We start from the raw sequence: 18,393 nt of genomic DNA on the forward strand, positions 1-18,393 counted from the left end.
ATAGAAATGATGTAATGGTGAGAACATCAATTCAGGCCCAGCCAACCTGCGGCTCTCCAGCTGTTGTGAAACTACAAGTCCCATGACGTCACAAATTTGCTATTAGGACTGCTAAAACTGTAGCAGTGCATGCTGGGATGTGTCGTTTTACAACAGCTGGAGAGCCACCGGTTGGCTGGACCTGTGACAGATGGTGAGGGGGAACCAGGAGAGGGAAGTATGAAGGGAGCCTGGGAGAAAGCAAGAATAACAAAGTAAGAAACAGACTCTCAGAACCTGTGAGGATGAAATGTGTTTCTGTACACTTAATGCATGGAACATTCAGAGACATTCCTCACCCAGGAGCCAGGGGGCGCATGATTCCATAATGCCGTCTTTGGCAGATTTCAGGATGGACTCTGGAAGGGGGATAGAGTGACGGACCATAGCCCCGTACAGACCATACTCTGCCATCACGCTGCTCCGCCCCCAGCATTTCTCCCGCTTCCTCCACTTGGCACGCCTGTTCTGGAACCAAACCTGGAGAGACACGGTTGGATATTATATAGCGGTATATCACGGACATGTACAACGCTGTAGTCTACACAAAGCTCTTCACCATGTACAGTAGCAAGAGTGGTGGCCTGTGTGCAGTGCAACATATGCATGTACAGTAGCAAGACCATGGCGGCCCGTGTGCAGTGCAACATATGTATGTACAGTAACAAGACCATGGTGGCCTGTGTGCAGTGCAACATATGTATGTACAGTAACAAGACCATGGCGGCTCGTGTGCAGTGCAACATATGAATGTACAGTAACAAGACCATGGTGGCCTGTGTGCAGTGTAACATATGTATGTACAGTAACAAGACCATGGCGGCTCGTGTGCAGTGCAACATATGAATGTACAGTAACAAGACCACGGTGGCCTGTGTGCAGTGCAACATATGTATGTACAGTAACAAGACCATGGTGGCCTGTGTGCAGTGCAACATACGTATGTACAGTAACAAGACCATGGTGGCCAGTGTGCAGTGCAACATATGTATGTACAGTAACAAGACCATGGTGGCCTGTGTGCAGTGCAACATATGTATGTACAGTAACAAGACCATGGCGGCTCGTGTGCAGTGCAACATATGAATGTACAGTTACAAGACCACGGTGGCCTGTGTGCAGTGCGATATACGCATGTACAGTACCAAGACCATGGTGGCCCCTGTGCAGTGCAACATATGTATGTACAGTAATAAGACCATGGTGGCCTGTGTGCAGTGCGATATACGCATGTACAGTAGCAAGACCATGGTGGCCCGTGTGCAGTGCTACAGAGCATATACAGTAGAAAGACCATGGTGGCCCCTGTGCAGTGTAACATATGCATGTACAGTACAAGACCACGGCGACCCCTGTGCAGTTGCGATATACGGATATACAGTACAAGACCATGGTGGCCCGTGTGCGGTGCGACATACGGATGTACAGTAGCAAGACCATAGCGGTCCATCTGCAGTGTGACGTACGGATATACAGTACAAGACCATGGTGGCCCCCGTGCAGTGTAACATACATGTACAGTACAAGACCGCGGCGGCCCCTGTGCAGTTGCAATATATGCATGTACAGTACAAGGCCATGGAGGCCCGCGTGCAGTGCGACATACGGATGTACAATAGCAAGACTTTAGCAGCCTGTGTGCAGTGCGACATACGGACAGTACAAGATCATGGTGGCCCATGTGCGGTGTGACATACGGATGTACAGTAGCAAGAGCTTAGCGGCCTGTGTGCAGTGCGACATATGGGTGTGCAGAGAGGAGAGGGCCAGTGCGCAGTTTCTATGTGGACCCCCCTCAGGGCCAGATTAAGGGCCTAAAAGCCCAGGAGCTGGAAACGTTCAAGGGCTTATTATGAGCAGTGGAGAAGGGGAGGCCAATGGCATGTAGATCCCATACACTATAAGCCCCAATGGCTCCCTAAATATTTAAAAGTACAAAAGCAGAAATGTAACATTAATACTTATGATATACGGCCAATCACCTGGCCAACTGGTGTCTGTCTGGTGATCATCATGTTGTCATGGTGATGGGCCTAGTTCTAGTCCTGCCGCTGCCCACCCTGCTAGTCCCGCCACTTTTTGGGGCCCGGGACTGAGTTCCAGTCCGGTACCCCCTCCCGCTCCCCCCAGAAGCTGTCAGTGTGCTCCCATCTTCCCCCCTTAACTTACTGACAGACTCAGCAGGTCCTGAAGCACATGCTTCTTTAATGCAGGATGCCGGTGGCCAATTAAAATGCAGCATCGGCTGGTGAGTCAATCTGAGCTTGTGTACTGGCAGCCATTCTGATTGGCTAACTTTACACAAGCTCTGATTGGCTCAAAAGCTAGTGCAGTATTTTAATTGACCGCCGGCGTCCTGCAATGAAGAAGCCTGTGCATATAGCGGAGGGTTGCTGTGGGCAAAATGAGCTGCCCGGGCCCTGGAAAGCTGTACCCACAGCACCCCCCTGCCGGCGGCCCTGCCCACCCTGCTAGTCCCAGCACTGCCCATCCTGCTAGTCCCGCCACTGCCCACCCTGCTAGTCCCACCTGCTAGTTTATTTAGGTTTTCTCCTTGTTTCTTTTATTTACAATATTTATTTTCAATTTATTTGTGTCCTTTTCATAAAGAAAAAGTTGGTCACCTTATCTGTACTCAGGGATAACCCCATCGATCTGCAGCTACAGCCCCATTAGTAAAGGGTGTGCACACTTATGCAACCAGCAGGGTATTGTAGACTTTTGCATTTTATTTCTTTTGTCTGTGTTGGTTTTCAGGTCTCACTAAAGGCTGGAAGAAAGGTCTGATTCAGGTCAGGATTTCCATAGCAAACGCCTCTGATTGCAGACTGTGTACATGAAAGCTATTTATCAAGCGCTGCGTCCTGTATGTTGTAGCTGCTGCTGCGGCCGGCTGGTGCAATAACTCCTGTGCTATCAGTCGTTATGTGCTTCCTAAGCTGAGGCTGGGAGATGTCTGTCCGTGCTGGTAAGTGATTGAAAAATCACTTAATTTCTAGTTGAATCAATGCTGCGGAATTACCTTGGGAAATTAAATCCTCTCAGCTCCCGGACCCGGCATTGACCCGTGCTAATTAACACTGCACTTATGCCTCAATCTCCACCAATTCCCCAACAAAATACTTCCTCCCATTTAACTAATTACTTGGGGAGGAGGAGGGGCTCCTGTCTCAGAGGACGCCGGATTATGATGAGGTCATTAGCACATTAACGAGATGCGCTGATATTTCATTCAGTACAACAAGAGATTTCAATCAGCCACATGAAATAGGGATGATGGAGAGCGCGGCGGCGGTTATTACCCTTGGAGCGGCCTCCTGTCATCAGCCTGATGCATTGTGCTGGGTGATCAGCGTTCTCCTACTGAGCCCCAATTGTCCAGAGTGTCCCCCACTATTTCTCACAGGCTCGGTACGGTTCTCTCTGACTGCAGCTCACTATTGATCCCGCATCATATCGCTAATCGCTGTGTAACACCATTGACTGCTCACTAATCCTGAGGTCTGTGTGTGTTCCCCAGCCGCACTCTATGCCTTCTGTACTGGGCATGGTCCTGTCTGCTTCTCTGTACCCACCCTGTGTCATTATAGGTGTATCTCATCTCTGTACCCATCCTGTGCCCTATAGATGTATCTCTGTACCCAGCCATATAGGTATGTCCTCTCTGTACTCACCCTGTTCCATATAAGCATACCTCCTCTCTGTACCCACCCTGTGCCCTATAGGGTATGTCCTCTCTGTACCCACCCTGTAACGTGTAGGCCTACGTCCTCTCTGTACCCAGCCGGTGCCCTATAGGTGTACGTCCTCTCTGTACCCACCCTGTGCCCTATAGGCATACATCCTCTCTGTACCCACCCTGTGCCACATAGGTGTATCTTCTCCCTATACCCACCTCATGCCATATAAGCATACCTCCTCTCTGTACCCACCCTGTGCCATATAAGCATACCTCCTCTCTGTACCCACCCTGTGCCATATAAGAATACATCCTCTCTGTATCCACCCTGTGCCATATAAGCATACCTCCTTTCTGTACCCACCCTGTGCCATATAAGCATACCTCCTCTCTGTACCCACCCTGTGCCACATAGGTGTATCTTCTCCCTATACCCACCTCATGCCATATAAGCATACCTCCTCTCTGTACCCACCCTGTGCCATATAAGCATACCTCCTCTCTGTACCCACCCTGTGCCATATAAGCATACCTCCTCTCTGTACCCACCCTGTGCCACATAGGTGTATCTTCTCCCTATACCCACCTCATGCCATATAAGCATACCTCCTCTCTGTACCCACCCTGTGCCATATAAGCATACCTCCTCTCTGTACCCACCCTGTGCCATATAAGAATACATCCTCTCTGTATCCACCCTGTGCCATATAAGCATACCTCCTCTCTGTACCCACCCTGTGCCATATAAGCATACCTCCTCTCTGTACCCACCCTGTGCCATATAGGCATACCTCCTTTCTGTACCCACCCTGTGCCCTATAAGCATACCTCCTCTCTGTACTCAGACACCTCTCCCACCATTACCTGTATCCTGTCCTCTGGTAATTCTGTTTTTATTGCGAGCATCTCACGGGCGTATACGTCAGGGTAATGAGCTTCATTAAATGCTTTCTCCAGCTCCTCCAGCTGATACGAGGTGAAAATCGTCCTGAGGAAAAGCAGCATAGAACCGGCACATACATTAACATGTCACATATAGTATACACAGGTGCTAACCCCCCACACTTCTAGTATACATAGGTGCTAACCCCACACACACGTCACGTATAGTATACACAGAAGGTAATCCCCCGCACACGTCACATATAGTATACACAGGAGGTAATCCCCCACACACGTCACGTATAGTATACACAGGTGCTAACCCCACACACACGTCACCTATAGTATACACAGGAGCTAATCCCCCACACACGTCACCTATAGTATACACAGGAGCTAATCCCCCACACACGTCACGTATAGTATATACAGGTGACAATGCCCCACACTCGTCACGTATAGTATACACAGGAGCTAATCCCCCACACACGTCACGTATAGTATACACAGGAGCTAATCCCCCACACACGTCACCTATAGTATACACAGGAGCTAATCCCCCACACACGTCACCTACAGTATACACAGGTGCTAACCCCACACGCACGTCACGTATAGTATACACAGGAGGTAATCCCCCACACACGTCTCACATAGTATACACAGGTGGTAATCCCCAACACACGTCACATATAGAATACACAGGTGCTACCCCCCACACACATATAGTATACACAGGTGCTAACCCCCCACACTTCTAGTATACACAGGTGCTAACCCCCACACTTCTAGTATACACAGGTGCTAACCCCCCACACTTCTAGTATACACAGGTGCTAACCCCCCACACACGTCACGTATAGTATACACAGGAGGTAATCCCCCACACAGGTCTCACATAGTATACACAGGTGCTACCCCCCCCACACACACACACACACACACACGTGTCACGTATAGTATACACAGGAGGTAATCCCCCACACATGTCACATATAGTATACACAGGTGCTAACCCCACACACACACACACGTTACGTATAGTATACACAGGAGGTAATCCCCACACACGTCACATATAGTATACACAGGTGCTACCCCCTCCCCCACACACACGTGTCACGTATAGTATACACAGGAGGTAATCCCCCACACATGTCACATATAGTATACACAGGTGCTAACCCCACACACACGTTACGTATAGTATACACAGGAGGTAATCCCCACACACGTCACATATAGTATACACAGGTGGTAATCCCCAACACACGTCACATATAGTATACACAGGTGCTCCCCCCCCCCCCACACACACACACACACGTGTTACGTATAGTATACACAGGAAGTAATCCCCCACACATGTCACATATAGTATACACAGGTGCTAACCCCACACACACACACACGTTACGTATAGTATACACAGGAGGTAATCCCCATACACGCCACGTATAGTATACACAGGTGGTAATCCCCAACACACGTCACATACTGTATAGTATACACAGGTGGTAATCCCCAACAAACGTCACATATAGTTTACACAGGTGGTAATCCCCCACACACGTAACGTATAGTATATACAGGTGACAATGCCCCACACTCGTCACATATAGTATACACAGGAGCTAATCCCACACACACGTCTCGTATAGTATACACAGGAGCTAATCCCCGACACACGCCACGTATAGTATACACAGGAGCTAATCCCCCACACACGTCACGTATATTATACACAGGAGCTAATCCCCCACACACGTCGCGTATAGTATACACAGGAGCTAATCCCCCACACACGTCACGTATAGTATACACAGGAGCTAATCCCCCACACACGTCACGTATAGTATACACAGGAGCTAATCCCCCACACACGTCACGTATAGTATACACAGGAGCTAATCCCCCACACACGTCACCTGTAGTATACACAGGAGCTAATCCCCCACACACGTCACGTATAGTATACACAGGAGCTAATCCCCCACACACGTCACGTAAAGTATACACAGGAGCTAATCCCCCACACACGTCACGTATAGTATACACAGAAGCTAATCCCCCACACACGTCACTGATAGTATACACAGGAGCTAATCCCCCACACACGTCACTTATAGTATACACAGGAGCTAATCCCCCACACACGTCACGTATAGTATACACAGGAGCTTTATAGTATACACAGGAGCTAATCCCCCCCACACGTCACTTATAGTATACACAGGAGCTAATCCCACACGTCACATATAGTATACACAGGTAGCAATCCCCCACACACGTCACCTATAGTATACACAGGAGCTAATCCCCCACACACGTCACGTATAGTATACACAGGAGCTAATCCCCCACACACGTCACATATAGTATACACAGGAGCTAATCCCCCACACACGTCACGTATAGTATACACAGGAGCTAATCCCCCACACACGTCACGTATAGTATACACAGGAGCTAATCCCCCACACACGTCACGTATAGTATACACAGGAGCTAATCCCCCACACACGTCACATATAGTAAACACAGGTAGCAATCCCCCCCACACGTCACTTATAGTATACACAGGAGCTAATCCCACACGTCACATATACTATACACAGGAGCTAATCCCCCACACACGTCACGTATAGTATACACAGGAGCTAATCCCCCACACACGTCACGTATAGTATACACAGGAGCTAATCCCCCACACACGTCACATATTCTATACACAGGTAGCAATCCCACACAGACGTCACGTATAGTATACACAGGAGCTAATCCCCCACACACGTCACGTATAGTATACACAGGAGCTAATCCCCCACACACGTCACGTATAGTATACACAGGAGCTAATCCCCCACACACGTCACGTATAGTATACACAGGAGCTAATCCCCCACACACGTCACGTATAGTATACACAGGAGCTAATCCCCCACACACGTCACGTATAGTATACACAGGAGCTAATCCCCCCCACACGTCACTTATAGTATACACAGGAGCTAATCCCACACGTCACATATAGTATACACAGGTAGCAATCCCCCACACACGTCACCTATAGTATACACAGGAGCTAATCCCCCACACACGTCACGTATAGTATACACAGGAGCTAATCCCCCACACACGTCACATATACTATACACAGGAGCTAATCCCCCACACACGTCACATATACTATACACAGGTAGCAATCCCACACAGACGTCACGTATAGTATACACAGGAGCTAATCCCCCCCACACGTCACGTATAGTATACACAGGAGCTAATCCCCCACACACGTCACGTATAGTATACACAGGAGCTAATCCCCCACACACGTCACATATAGTAAACACAGGAGCTAATCCCACACGTCACATATAGTATACACAGGTAGCAATCCCCCACACACGTCACCTATAGTATACACAGGAGCTAATCCCCCACACACGTCACGTATAGTATACACAGGAGCTAATCCCCCACACATGTCACATATACTATACACAGGAGCTAATCCCCCACACACGTCACATATACTATACACAGGTAGCAATCCCACACAGACGTCACGTATAGTATACACAGGAGCTAATCCCCCCCACACGTCACGTATAGTATACACAGGAGCTAATCCCCCACACACGTCACATATACTATACACAGGTAGCAATCCCACACAGACGTCACGTATAGTATACACAGGAGCTAATCCCCCACACACGTCACGTATAGTATACACAGGAGCTAATCCCCCACACACGTCACCTGTAGTATACACAGGAGCTAATCCCACACACACGTCACGTATCGTATACACATCTGGCTGATATCTTAGTCTGCAACAAGTGTATCAGACCATTGTACAGTAACAGACTACACTCCTGCCCCGCTTTTATCTGCAAGTGTATCAGACCATTGTACAGTAACATACTACACTCCTTTCCAGCTATTACCTGCAAGTGTATCAGACCATTATACAGTAACAGACTACACTCCTGTCCCGCTATTACCTGCAAGTGTATCAGACCATTGTACAGTAACATACTACACTCCTGCCCTGCTATTACCTGCAAGTGTATCAGACCATTGTACAATAACATACTACACTCCTGCCCTGCTATTATCTGTGGTTCTAGTGAATTAATTAAGGGGGTTACCTGTGCCGCCTCTTCTTGCGTTTCTTGTTTTGATTGAGGGATTTGGGAAGTTTTCTGTCAGTGGATGATATATCTTCAGAGTCTGTGAAGAAACAGTAATAAAGGTTAAAGACTTCCAATTGTATCATTTTGTACAATCTAGTTACAGTATTGTGTCACTATTACTGAGTGTTACCTCTGTGCCTTGTAGTTACCCAGTTACCTGTATGTGTGACTGTTACCAATTTACTGATTGTCACCTTTTCACTCTGTGCCCTGTAGTTACTGTGTTACCTGTATGTGTGACTGTGTAACCTGTATGTGTATGTGGGGTGCCAGACAGGTTCCCGACAGATGGGATCCCGACAGGCATTCACCCAATGTCGGGATCCCGACTGTCAAAACACTGACAGCCAGGTTCCCGACGGCCGTCGGCTATTTTGCCTCGTGGGGGTCCACGACCCCCATAGAAGGAGAATAGAATAGGTGGCTCACGTGGTGAGCCCGCAAGGGGTGCGCTCGCCATGCTGTCTGGGTCTGGCCAGTCTGGATCCCGACATCGGGATAGTGACTGTTGGGATCCCGACTGTCAGACCCCTATACCACACCCGTGTATGTGTGACTGTTACTGATTGTCACTGTATCACTCTGTGCCCTGTAGTTACTGTGTTACCTGTATGTGTGACTGTGCCCTGTGTGATACACTCTGTGCCCTGTATGTGTGACTGTTACTGATTACTCTGTGACCTGGAGTATTTGCTGTAGGTGTAAATATTGTATTTACACGTTTCTAGCGTATCCTATTAATGTGTTGACTGGCCAAATACGGTGTGTCTGCTCTAGTCCTAATATACAGTACAATAGGGGTCAGAGAAAGAGAGGACAGAGAAGGGCAATAGATAGGATAGAGGATTTGGTTAAAAATACATCAATATCATTTTAATAAAGTAAGAATAATTATTTGGGCCTCTATTACATTTTGCAGCCTAATGGAAATTGATATAAAATCAGCCACTTTCATTGCAAACTCATCCAGATACAAACGTCAAAGTAGAATATTTTTTAAACTGAAGTAAAAGCAGTGAAAAGAATGTAATCCTAAGCATATTCTCACCACTAGGTGGCCTCCTAACACCACTTTTATCTGTCTTAACCATTTAAGTAGAGTTAGAACAGTGGTCAGGGAACTCGGTCCCCAGCACCCCACACAGTGTATGTTTTGCAGGTCTCCTCACAGAATCACAAGTGAAATAATTAACTGCACCTGCGGACCTTATAAAATGGGTTACCAGCAAAACATGCACTGTGTGGGGTAATAAGGACCGAGTTCCCTGACCACTGGGTTAGAATGTCATCTATTTTGTCATTTTGGTGCATAACATAATGGACAGTACTTTATACATTGGCGGTAGTAACGTATTTCTCTCCCTATTGCTTTGTACTGTCTGATATAAGGGGATCACAGGAAAAATGTATAAAGCAGGGAGATTCCGAAAGGGGAGGTAATACCCCTTTTACACCAAAAACCCTGGTCGGACCCTGGTCTTTGAACGGTGGAGTTTCCAGGGTCTGATCCTGCTTTATACCCCATTTACACAGCACTTCAACCTGGGTCTGCACCATTTACACTGAACCTGGGTCAGCCCTGCCTTTCCTTGTGGGTGTCGTTAAAAATGCTAGTTCCCATGCGCCGGAGGGACCCCCGATGCTGACTGTCTATTCTCCGCAGGAACTTCGCGGCTGCGGGGGGAGGTACAGCAGCAGCAGCGACGGCGGAGCACATCATCCCCTCCGGCTCCGACCTCAGTCTGACAGGTACCCCACCTCCCCTCAGCAGCCGCATACACCCCCTCCTCCCAGCACCCGGGGACAGCGGCGGCGGCGCACATCATCCCCTCTGGCTCCGACCTCAGTCTGACAGGTACCCTCCCCTCAGCAGGCGCAAGGACCCCCCTCCTCCCGCAGCACCTGGGGACAGCTTCCCCAGCGCTGCACACTGTGGACCCGCAGCTGGTGCCTGGACCTGCAGCGGGACTATTTACACCGGCATTTACACAGGTCCTATCCGGGTTCTACCCAGGTCAGGACCTGGGTAGAGGACCCGTGTAAATGGACACCGATATACCCCATTTACACCACAGATGATCCGGGTCTGACCCGCCGCTGACCCGGATTTTTCGGCGGTGTAAAAGGGGTATAAGTGACCCTATTAAGTGTCGTGCATGATCACCAATTACTGAGATACTCCGACAACCCCCAACTGGAACCAACAATCATTCTGCTGTCAAAGTTGTTTAGATGAAATGTCTTCCCCATTCTTGTATTCTGAACTGAACCTCTTGACCAAATCTACACATTTTATGCATTGCACCAGCTTGATTGACAGATTAGATATTTGCATTAACAAGAAGGTTTAAATTTATATTTGGCCTGGTATACTTGCATATATGTACACAGTACAGATAAAGGACACAACAGGGGAAACACGTGGTACATAAAATTTTAGCTGAACAACACAGATCCTAGGCAGCCATTGGTGGTGCCATCTTTATCATTGCTACTCACAGGGCAGCAGTGGAAGGGCTTAACAGGCCATCTCCCCTTTAGTACTCCACAGGAGTCAGCCACGTGGTTGGATCCTAAGGCTGTCCTGTTGTGGGACTAGGGCTGGAGCCACAGCTGGAGGGAGAGCCAACATGTGGGGGGAGAGAGTCAGTGAGGCTTAGGGCTGAAGTTGGGCCCTCTCTGGGCTGAGGTCTACCACCGCTGCCCCCGATTCTGGAGCCATACCTCCTCCTTGGGGGGTCCTACTGGGTTCACCTGGAGCCAGGGCCTGCATGCCGGGAGTCTCCTCTGTGGCGTAGGCTGAGGAAAGTTTTATGGAGGAAATTTTATAAAATGGTAGGTAGACGCTGACTGGTTGCTATGGGCAATTTCTCCTCTGTTTCCACTGCCTAATACATGAACCCCTCGGCCATCACAATGACATCCCATAACAAACGCCAAAATGATTGTATTTACCTATTGTGTGCAACACAAACTCACACTGTGGTCACACAGATAACATGATAATATAATGTATAATCTCAGTATAATGATAAGACAGCGCAGTCGGGGCATCGTCTGACAGATGGTACAACCTGGAAATGGCCATTACATAATGACCGACTAAATGTTATAATCAGCAACTTGTGACATACTTACCTACTTTTGAAAACTAGTTTCAGGGAGATTTTAGTTAGTAGTAGAATTTTGCACAGCGCCCTATTGAGGGGGCGTGTCATGCTCCACCCAAAGAGCGTGTCTAGTCCATATATGAAGAGAGTGTGAACGTGGCACCTAGAAGCGTGGGTGTGTACTGCTACATCTGAGAGGAATCTTTTAAAATGACTTATATCCAGATGTAGATGAGCCCCAAAGCAGTTAGAAAGAGTTACTATACTTGGTAAAGTGCTGGGAAATGCCCCTGGTGATTCAATGTAAATGTATATGTCTCTCATTCCTTTGTCCCCAGAAAAATGTAACAGTGTAATGTGGGCTAGGTGACATGAGGGAGATTGCTAGACTAATGAGGGAGAGATGGAGATTGCTGCTATTTCAGGGAGTCTCCTGCAGAATGCAGGAGGGGAGGTAACTATGATGTAACAGTGTAATGTGGGCTAGGTGACATGAGGGAGATTGCTAGACTAATGAGGGAGAGAGGGATATTGCTGCTATTTCAGGGAGTCTCCTGCAGAATGCAGGAGGGTAGGCAGCTATAACCTGTGAGCACCACAGATCAGTATATAAAGTACCAACAGCTCCTCAATCCTAGCCCCTGTCAGTCATCTGGAGCATGCATCCAGCATATGGTGATTATGATTAATATAGGGAAAGCAACACATTCTCTGTGCATACATGCTGGGCACTAGGACCCAGAGCCTGCAGGGAGGTGCTACTGCACGTTTGCAGACTACAGTTAAGCGTGGCACAGTAATGTGTAGAAGTGTATGATTAGACACTGACTCTTGTGCACGGCACACAGAAATAAAAGCAGGACAATCGTTCTTCTGTGCAGTGATTATATGTTAAGCTGGCCATATATCTGCAGATTTATTTTCCGATCTGCAGTGGCGTAACTACATTTTGGGCTCCCCCCGCCGTTAAAGGGAGGGCGCCCATCCACTCACCCGCCCTGCCGTCCGCCGCACCAACCCCCGCAGTCTTACCTAGGTTCAGTCAGTACGCGCTGGTCCCGGCTCCCTTCTTCTGCTATGAGGACCACCACAAAATGTCCGCCCCCATACAGCAGACAGTTTCAGAGAACTGTGTGCTATATGGGGGCGGTCATTTTGTGGTGGTCCTCAGCAGAAGAAGGGAGCCGCGACCGGACCAGCGCATACTGAACACAGGTAAAGACTGGGGATGGTGCGGCGGGCGGCGGGGTGTAACGTAACTATAGCACTGCAGCCCCCGGCGCCCGCACATGCATAGCGCCCCCCCCCCCCCCCCCCCCCCCCCCCCGCGGTCGCGGGGGCTGCGGTGCTATAGTTACGCCCCTGCCGATCTGGCTGGTTGGAAAAAAATCCTGGTAATGGATCAGAGCAAATGACAGTTGACCATTTGCTTTGAATTGCTGGAAAACTGCCAAAAACTCATTCATATGGTGTGTACACATGGTACTTTTTGCCTTCCTATATCGTCAACATCGGATCGGAATCGGATGCAGATCGCAAGGGTTTTAACCCTCCCGATCCGCGTTCACGTATCGCAAGGCAGAAAGTCTTGTCTGCCTTGACTATATAGTGCAGATCTGCACTATATAGTCAAGATTGTATGCAAATCGGATGTGCCTTCCGGTAAGATTTTAGTGGTTGGAGGACATGCTCCTTTTAGACATACCTCCCAACTCTGATGGACCAGGAGGCGGGACAATGTTGATGCGCGCCGCAGGCACGTTGAAAATTTTGGGGCATGGCCTATACGCACAGCTCTTCTGTGAGGCCACGCCCCCATTTTGCCGCTATGGGGGCATGACCCAGAGGCTCTGTGAGCCTCTAGCCATGCCCCCAGCCCCCACACCGCGGGACACTGCCGCCCGCGGGTGGGACAGCGGGACAGGCCCTGATAATCGGGACTGTCCCGCTAAAATCGGGACTGTTGGAAGGTATGTTTTAGAGTCAGATACAAAACTGGATGCGAGATACCAAGAGAAGACTCTTTGCTAGGGGCACTTCATGGGCTTGGGTTTTTGATAACATTTAATGTATTAGCATTTATGACACTTAGCTTTGGAATCCACAAATGTATATTTGTGACAATATGATCTCATTGTCTTTAAACGCTGCAATCAAACTGTACAGGGAGAACCCTAGCATGTGTTCAGGATAAGCCTAATACCCCTTTCACACCAGCCTAAATTCCCGGGTTGAGTCCGGGAGCAACCCAGTACTACCGCTGGTGTGAAAGGTACCCGGGACAAATTACCGGGCTAATTTGGCGGAAGTCCAACCCTGCTAGGTAGCAGGGTTGTTCCCGGGTTCAACCCGGCGACCTGGCTGGTGTGAATGGGGTAGGGTATACTTACCCGGGTTGCCGGTCCTCGGTGTGCTGTCCGGCCAGGAATCCAAGCAGGCGGCGGGCGCAAATGACGGGACAGGCGGTGGATGATGATGATGACACAGCTCTCTGGTGGCAGTGAGGACTGTCCCGTCTGTCCAGTCATTTGCGCCGCCGCTTGTGTGGATCCCTGGCCTGCGCGGAGGACCAGCAACCAGGGTGAGTATTCTTACCACCTCCGCCGCCATCCCGACGACTGCCTGACACCATCCCGCCTCCTCCCCACCTCCTGACGTCCTCCTTCCTGCCCCCTTCACACACCAGAAAATGCAGGGACTTTTCTGGTGTGAAAGGGTCCCAACCCGGGAATGTCCCTGGACATTCCCGGGTTGGGACCCATTCACACATGCTTTTGAAGCAGGGACAACCCGGGTCGGTACCTTTCATACCAAACCTGGGTTGACCCTGCATTTATAATTGAAAATGGCCTTTTTTAGGCCCACATTACATTATTGATTATTAAAAATTAGACACCAAACAGTTGTAGTGTTTTAACCTTGTTTACTTCAAGAAAACAAATGAGAAGGCATATATAAAAGTATAAAACTTTGCCTATTTCTGGGCACAATAGTGCAAGATAAATACAAAAAATGGTACTTGTTTCCTATCTGGGCGCCCGCTAAGTTAATTGCGCACCATGCTATTCTCCGTAGAGAAATCTGATCGCATCGCATCGTACACATACACGATATTGAACGATGCGATGCGATGCGATTTCCCATAGGAAACAATGTTAAATGGATCAATTTACCCAAATCAGCATAGGGAAGAATGGTAAATGGGCCAGAACCACCAAAAAACCCCACAGAGCAGTGGAATGTCCCCCCAAAAGTAGTTGACGCCACCCCGCCATCAACGTGAACCCGAAGCGTGGCGAGCGCAGCGAGCCCCGCGAGGGGCGGTGTTACGCGTCCTCCGACCTTTTCATGCCCTACTATCCACTAGGGCGTGGAGTGAGAATAGAATAGTGTGGCGAGCGTAGCGAGCCACCGAGCCCGAAGCGTGGCGAGCGCAGCGAGCCCCGCGAGGGGACGCGGATACCTTCACAGGTAAACGCGTCCCTTCGCGGGCTTCCCAGGTGTCCGCGTCGCCATGGACACCTGGGAAGCCCGCGAGGGGACGCGTATAACTGTGAAGGTATCCGCGGCCCCTCGCGGGGCTCGCCACGCTTCGGGCTCGGTGGCTTGCTGCGCTCGCCACACTATTCTATTCTCACTCCACGCCCTAGTGGATAGTAGGGCATGAAAAGGTCGGAGGACGCGTACCGCCGCCCCGCGCGGGCTCGCTGCGCTCGCCACGCTTCGGGTTCACGTTGATGGCGGGGTGGCGTCAACTACTTTTGGGGGGACATTTCAATGTTCAGTGGTGTTTTTGGCCCATTTACTATTGTTCCTATTATAATTTGGCTAAATTGAGACATTTCACATTGTTTCCTATGGGAAATCGAATCGGATCGCATCGCATCGTTCAATATCGTGTATGTGTACGATGCGATGCGATCCGATTTCATTACGGTGCCGTACGTAGAAAACCTGGGCGACCAGATAGGAAACAAGTACCCAAAAAATATAAAGGCACATTACACAAATCAAACAATGCCCCCCACCCCTGCCCCCCACAATCATCAAACATCCCACCCCCACCCCCCACAAGCATTAAACATCCCCCCCCCCCCCGCCCCCTAAACAGGACCTTATGAATCAGGCCAACTTTTTGTAAACTTGAAAAGTGCTCGGCAAACATCGGTCGGCCATTGTAAACATCAAACCTGTAAAGTGCACAGGCATATAAAGTGCCCAACTATCAGCATATAAATAAAAAAATAACACCCTAAAAACCCAACCTCCCCCCGCGACCCTACCTACAAAAGTGCCCTTAAAGCAGCAATACTATTTCAAAATGAAATGTGCCCTTAAAACAGCAATACTATTTTAAACTCCCTATTGCAATTCTCTGTTCTCTGTACACAGGGTATTCAGGCGAGGATGGTGGCGGGTTAGGAGGATCATAGTATGGACCTCAGGAATACGGCTGGTAGCTATGCTCAGGGGCAATAGGGCCTTGGCTAGCTGGGAGCATGTTGTTACCCACAAAGCGAGGCAGGATGTGTTCCAGGAACTGGAATTGACGGTCTTGGTAGCTGTGCAAGATGCGCTCTTGGTGACCCATTATCTGCGTTATGAAGGTCTGCTGCAGCTCTCTTTCCGCCTCGATGAAACGGAGTTGCCGGGCATCCTCCTGTCGCTGCAAGTTGTTGTCCATGTCGCGCAGTTCTTCACAGAGCACCCTGGTCATTTCCCGTGCTGCGAGCTCTACTTTGGTGGCTTTGCGCTTCCGCAGTGGAACTGTATATACTGCAAGGGGAGTAAAAGAAGGAGAAAAAGGCATAAGAAAAAGCAGTGGTGTGATCGTATGTGTTTGTGGCCTACTCCCACCTACACTTGATACACTCTGCGACACCAAACTTTGCAGTGGACAGTTATGGTGGCGTATAGTGCAGCATTACTGTGTATTGGAATGCAAGTGCTTAGGACATTCAAGCAAGGATAAATACTTACTATTGGTGCGCATCACAGGGAGAGCTTTCTTGGGTGTCGCTTTGGGTGTGGCGGGCACATCGCTCTCTTGGATGGTTTCTGCACTGGTGCCGGTTATGCGGTCATCTGCATGGTTAACGGAGGAGTTAATGGAGGAGTTTAAATCGGGGTCATCTGGGACTAGTATCGGTGATGTTGGACCAGGTGATATTGGCCCAGATTGGGTACTGTCCATCGACTGATTATTGTCTTCATCAATCACCGATGAGAAAGTGACCGAGCTGGAGGATGACAGGCTGACGGGGTCACTCAGCGCAGTGTGGCCAAAAAATGCTTTGCACAGCTCATAAAAGACCCAATCTTGCCTTGCAGCCCCGCTCTTATTCCGATTGCGGTCATGTATGCTGTGGAATTGTTTCTTCAGCCTCTTTAACTTGTTCACCACTTGCTGCTGGCTGCGGACGAAGCCCCGCGATGCCAGGGCCTTGGCAATGTTGTGGTATATCTGGGCATCCTTCACAGTGCCTGTAATCTGGTGCCGGATCTCCTCTTCCCCTCTGATGGCTAACAGCTCCCTCACCTCTTCATTCGTTCAAGACATGGCAGCCACACTTGCAGGGGTTAAAACCCACTTTGCCCGAGTTGCTTGCAGGGTTTAAAATGCACTTTGCCCACAGCACGTGCACGCTGTATCTCCCTGCACGCTGTTTGCTGCCTCTGGGCGTGTCTGGGAGCGTCCAGCACAACAGGAAGTTGCCCTGCTAGCAAATCAGCGTTAGCTGACATCAGCAGAGGCAACACGGGAAGCAGGGACATGTCCCTGCACCTTTCACACCAGCCAGTAGTCCAGGAAGGACCCGGGAGTAACCCTGGTACCTAGCCGGGTTGGATTGCCGGCAAATTTTGTCCCGGGAACCTTTCACACCAGAGCTAGTCCCGGGTTGTTCCCGGACTCAACCCGGGAATTTAGGCTGGTGTGAAAGGGGTATAGGTAGATGCGGTTTAGTAGATGCTGGCTTTTCAAGACATTTGCAACTTGGCTCTAAAATATATCATTTCACTTGTGACAATCCTGCAGTTTATGACATTATTGTCTGTGTCACCAGAAAGCTGCACTCTCTGTCTCTGCATATTAGGTGCACTTCTAGATGGATACCTTTAAGTTATTGAAACATAATATCCACAGAGGCAACATGAGGAAATGTAACAACATGCTGATACAATGGTTTCTCTCTTTTATACAAATATATGTGGATTGCAATCTTTGGCATTAGTAAGGGATCTCCAGGATATTTTCCTCTGATACTATATAAACTGATATATATCGGATTGAGCATTGATTAATCAGCCACCTAGTGTATGGGTCATTAGCTGCTGATACACTAATCCCCATTCACTTCTGTAACATTTAGAATCATTTGGGGTATTAACCCCTTCCCGACATTTGACGTACATTTACGTCATGGTCGGGATGTACTTCCCGACGCATGGCATAAATGTACGTCATGCATTTAAAGTGTCG

At 49.1% G+C, this 18,393-nt stretch overlaps 1 protein-coding gene across 2 annotated transcripts in view; it reads right to left on the minus strand.

Moving 5' to 3' along the window:
* Positions 1-18,393, minus strand: part of VSX2 (visual system homeobox 2) — a 50,094-nt gene that overhangs the window by 8,115 nt on the left and 23,586 nt on the right. For both annotated transcript variants that reach the window (XM_083167402.1, XM_083167401.1), the window contains exons 2-4: positions 8,758-8,839; positions 4,583-4,706; positions 339-519 (exon numbers count right to left, since the gene is read on the minus strand). In XM_083167402.1, the coding sequence (XP_083023528.1) occupies positions 339-519; positions 4,583-4,706; positions 8,758-8,839 (387 nt within the window). The remainder of the gene's footprint in view (positions 1-338; positions 520-4,582; positions 4,707-8,757; positions 8,840-18,393) is intronic.

Source organism: Crinia signifera, chromosome 12 (assembly GCF_055691185.1).
Source record: "Crinia signifera chromosome 12, ASM5569118v1, whole genome shotgun sequence".
NCBI classification, from domain to species: domain Eukaryota; kingdom Metazoa; phylum Chordata; class Amphibia; order Anura; family Myobatrachidae; genus Crinia; species Crinia signifera.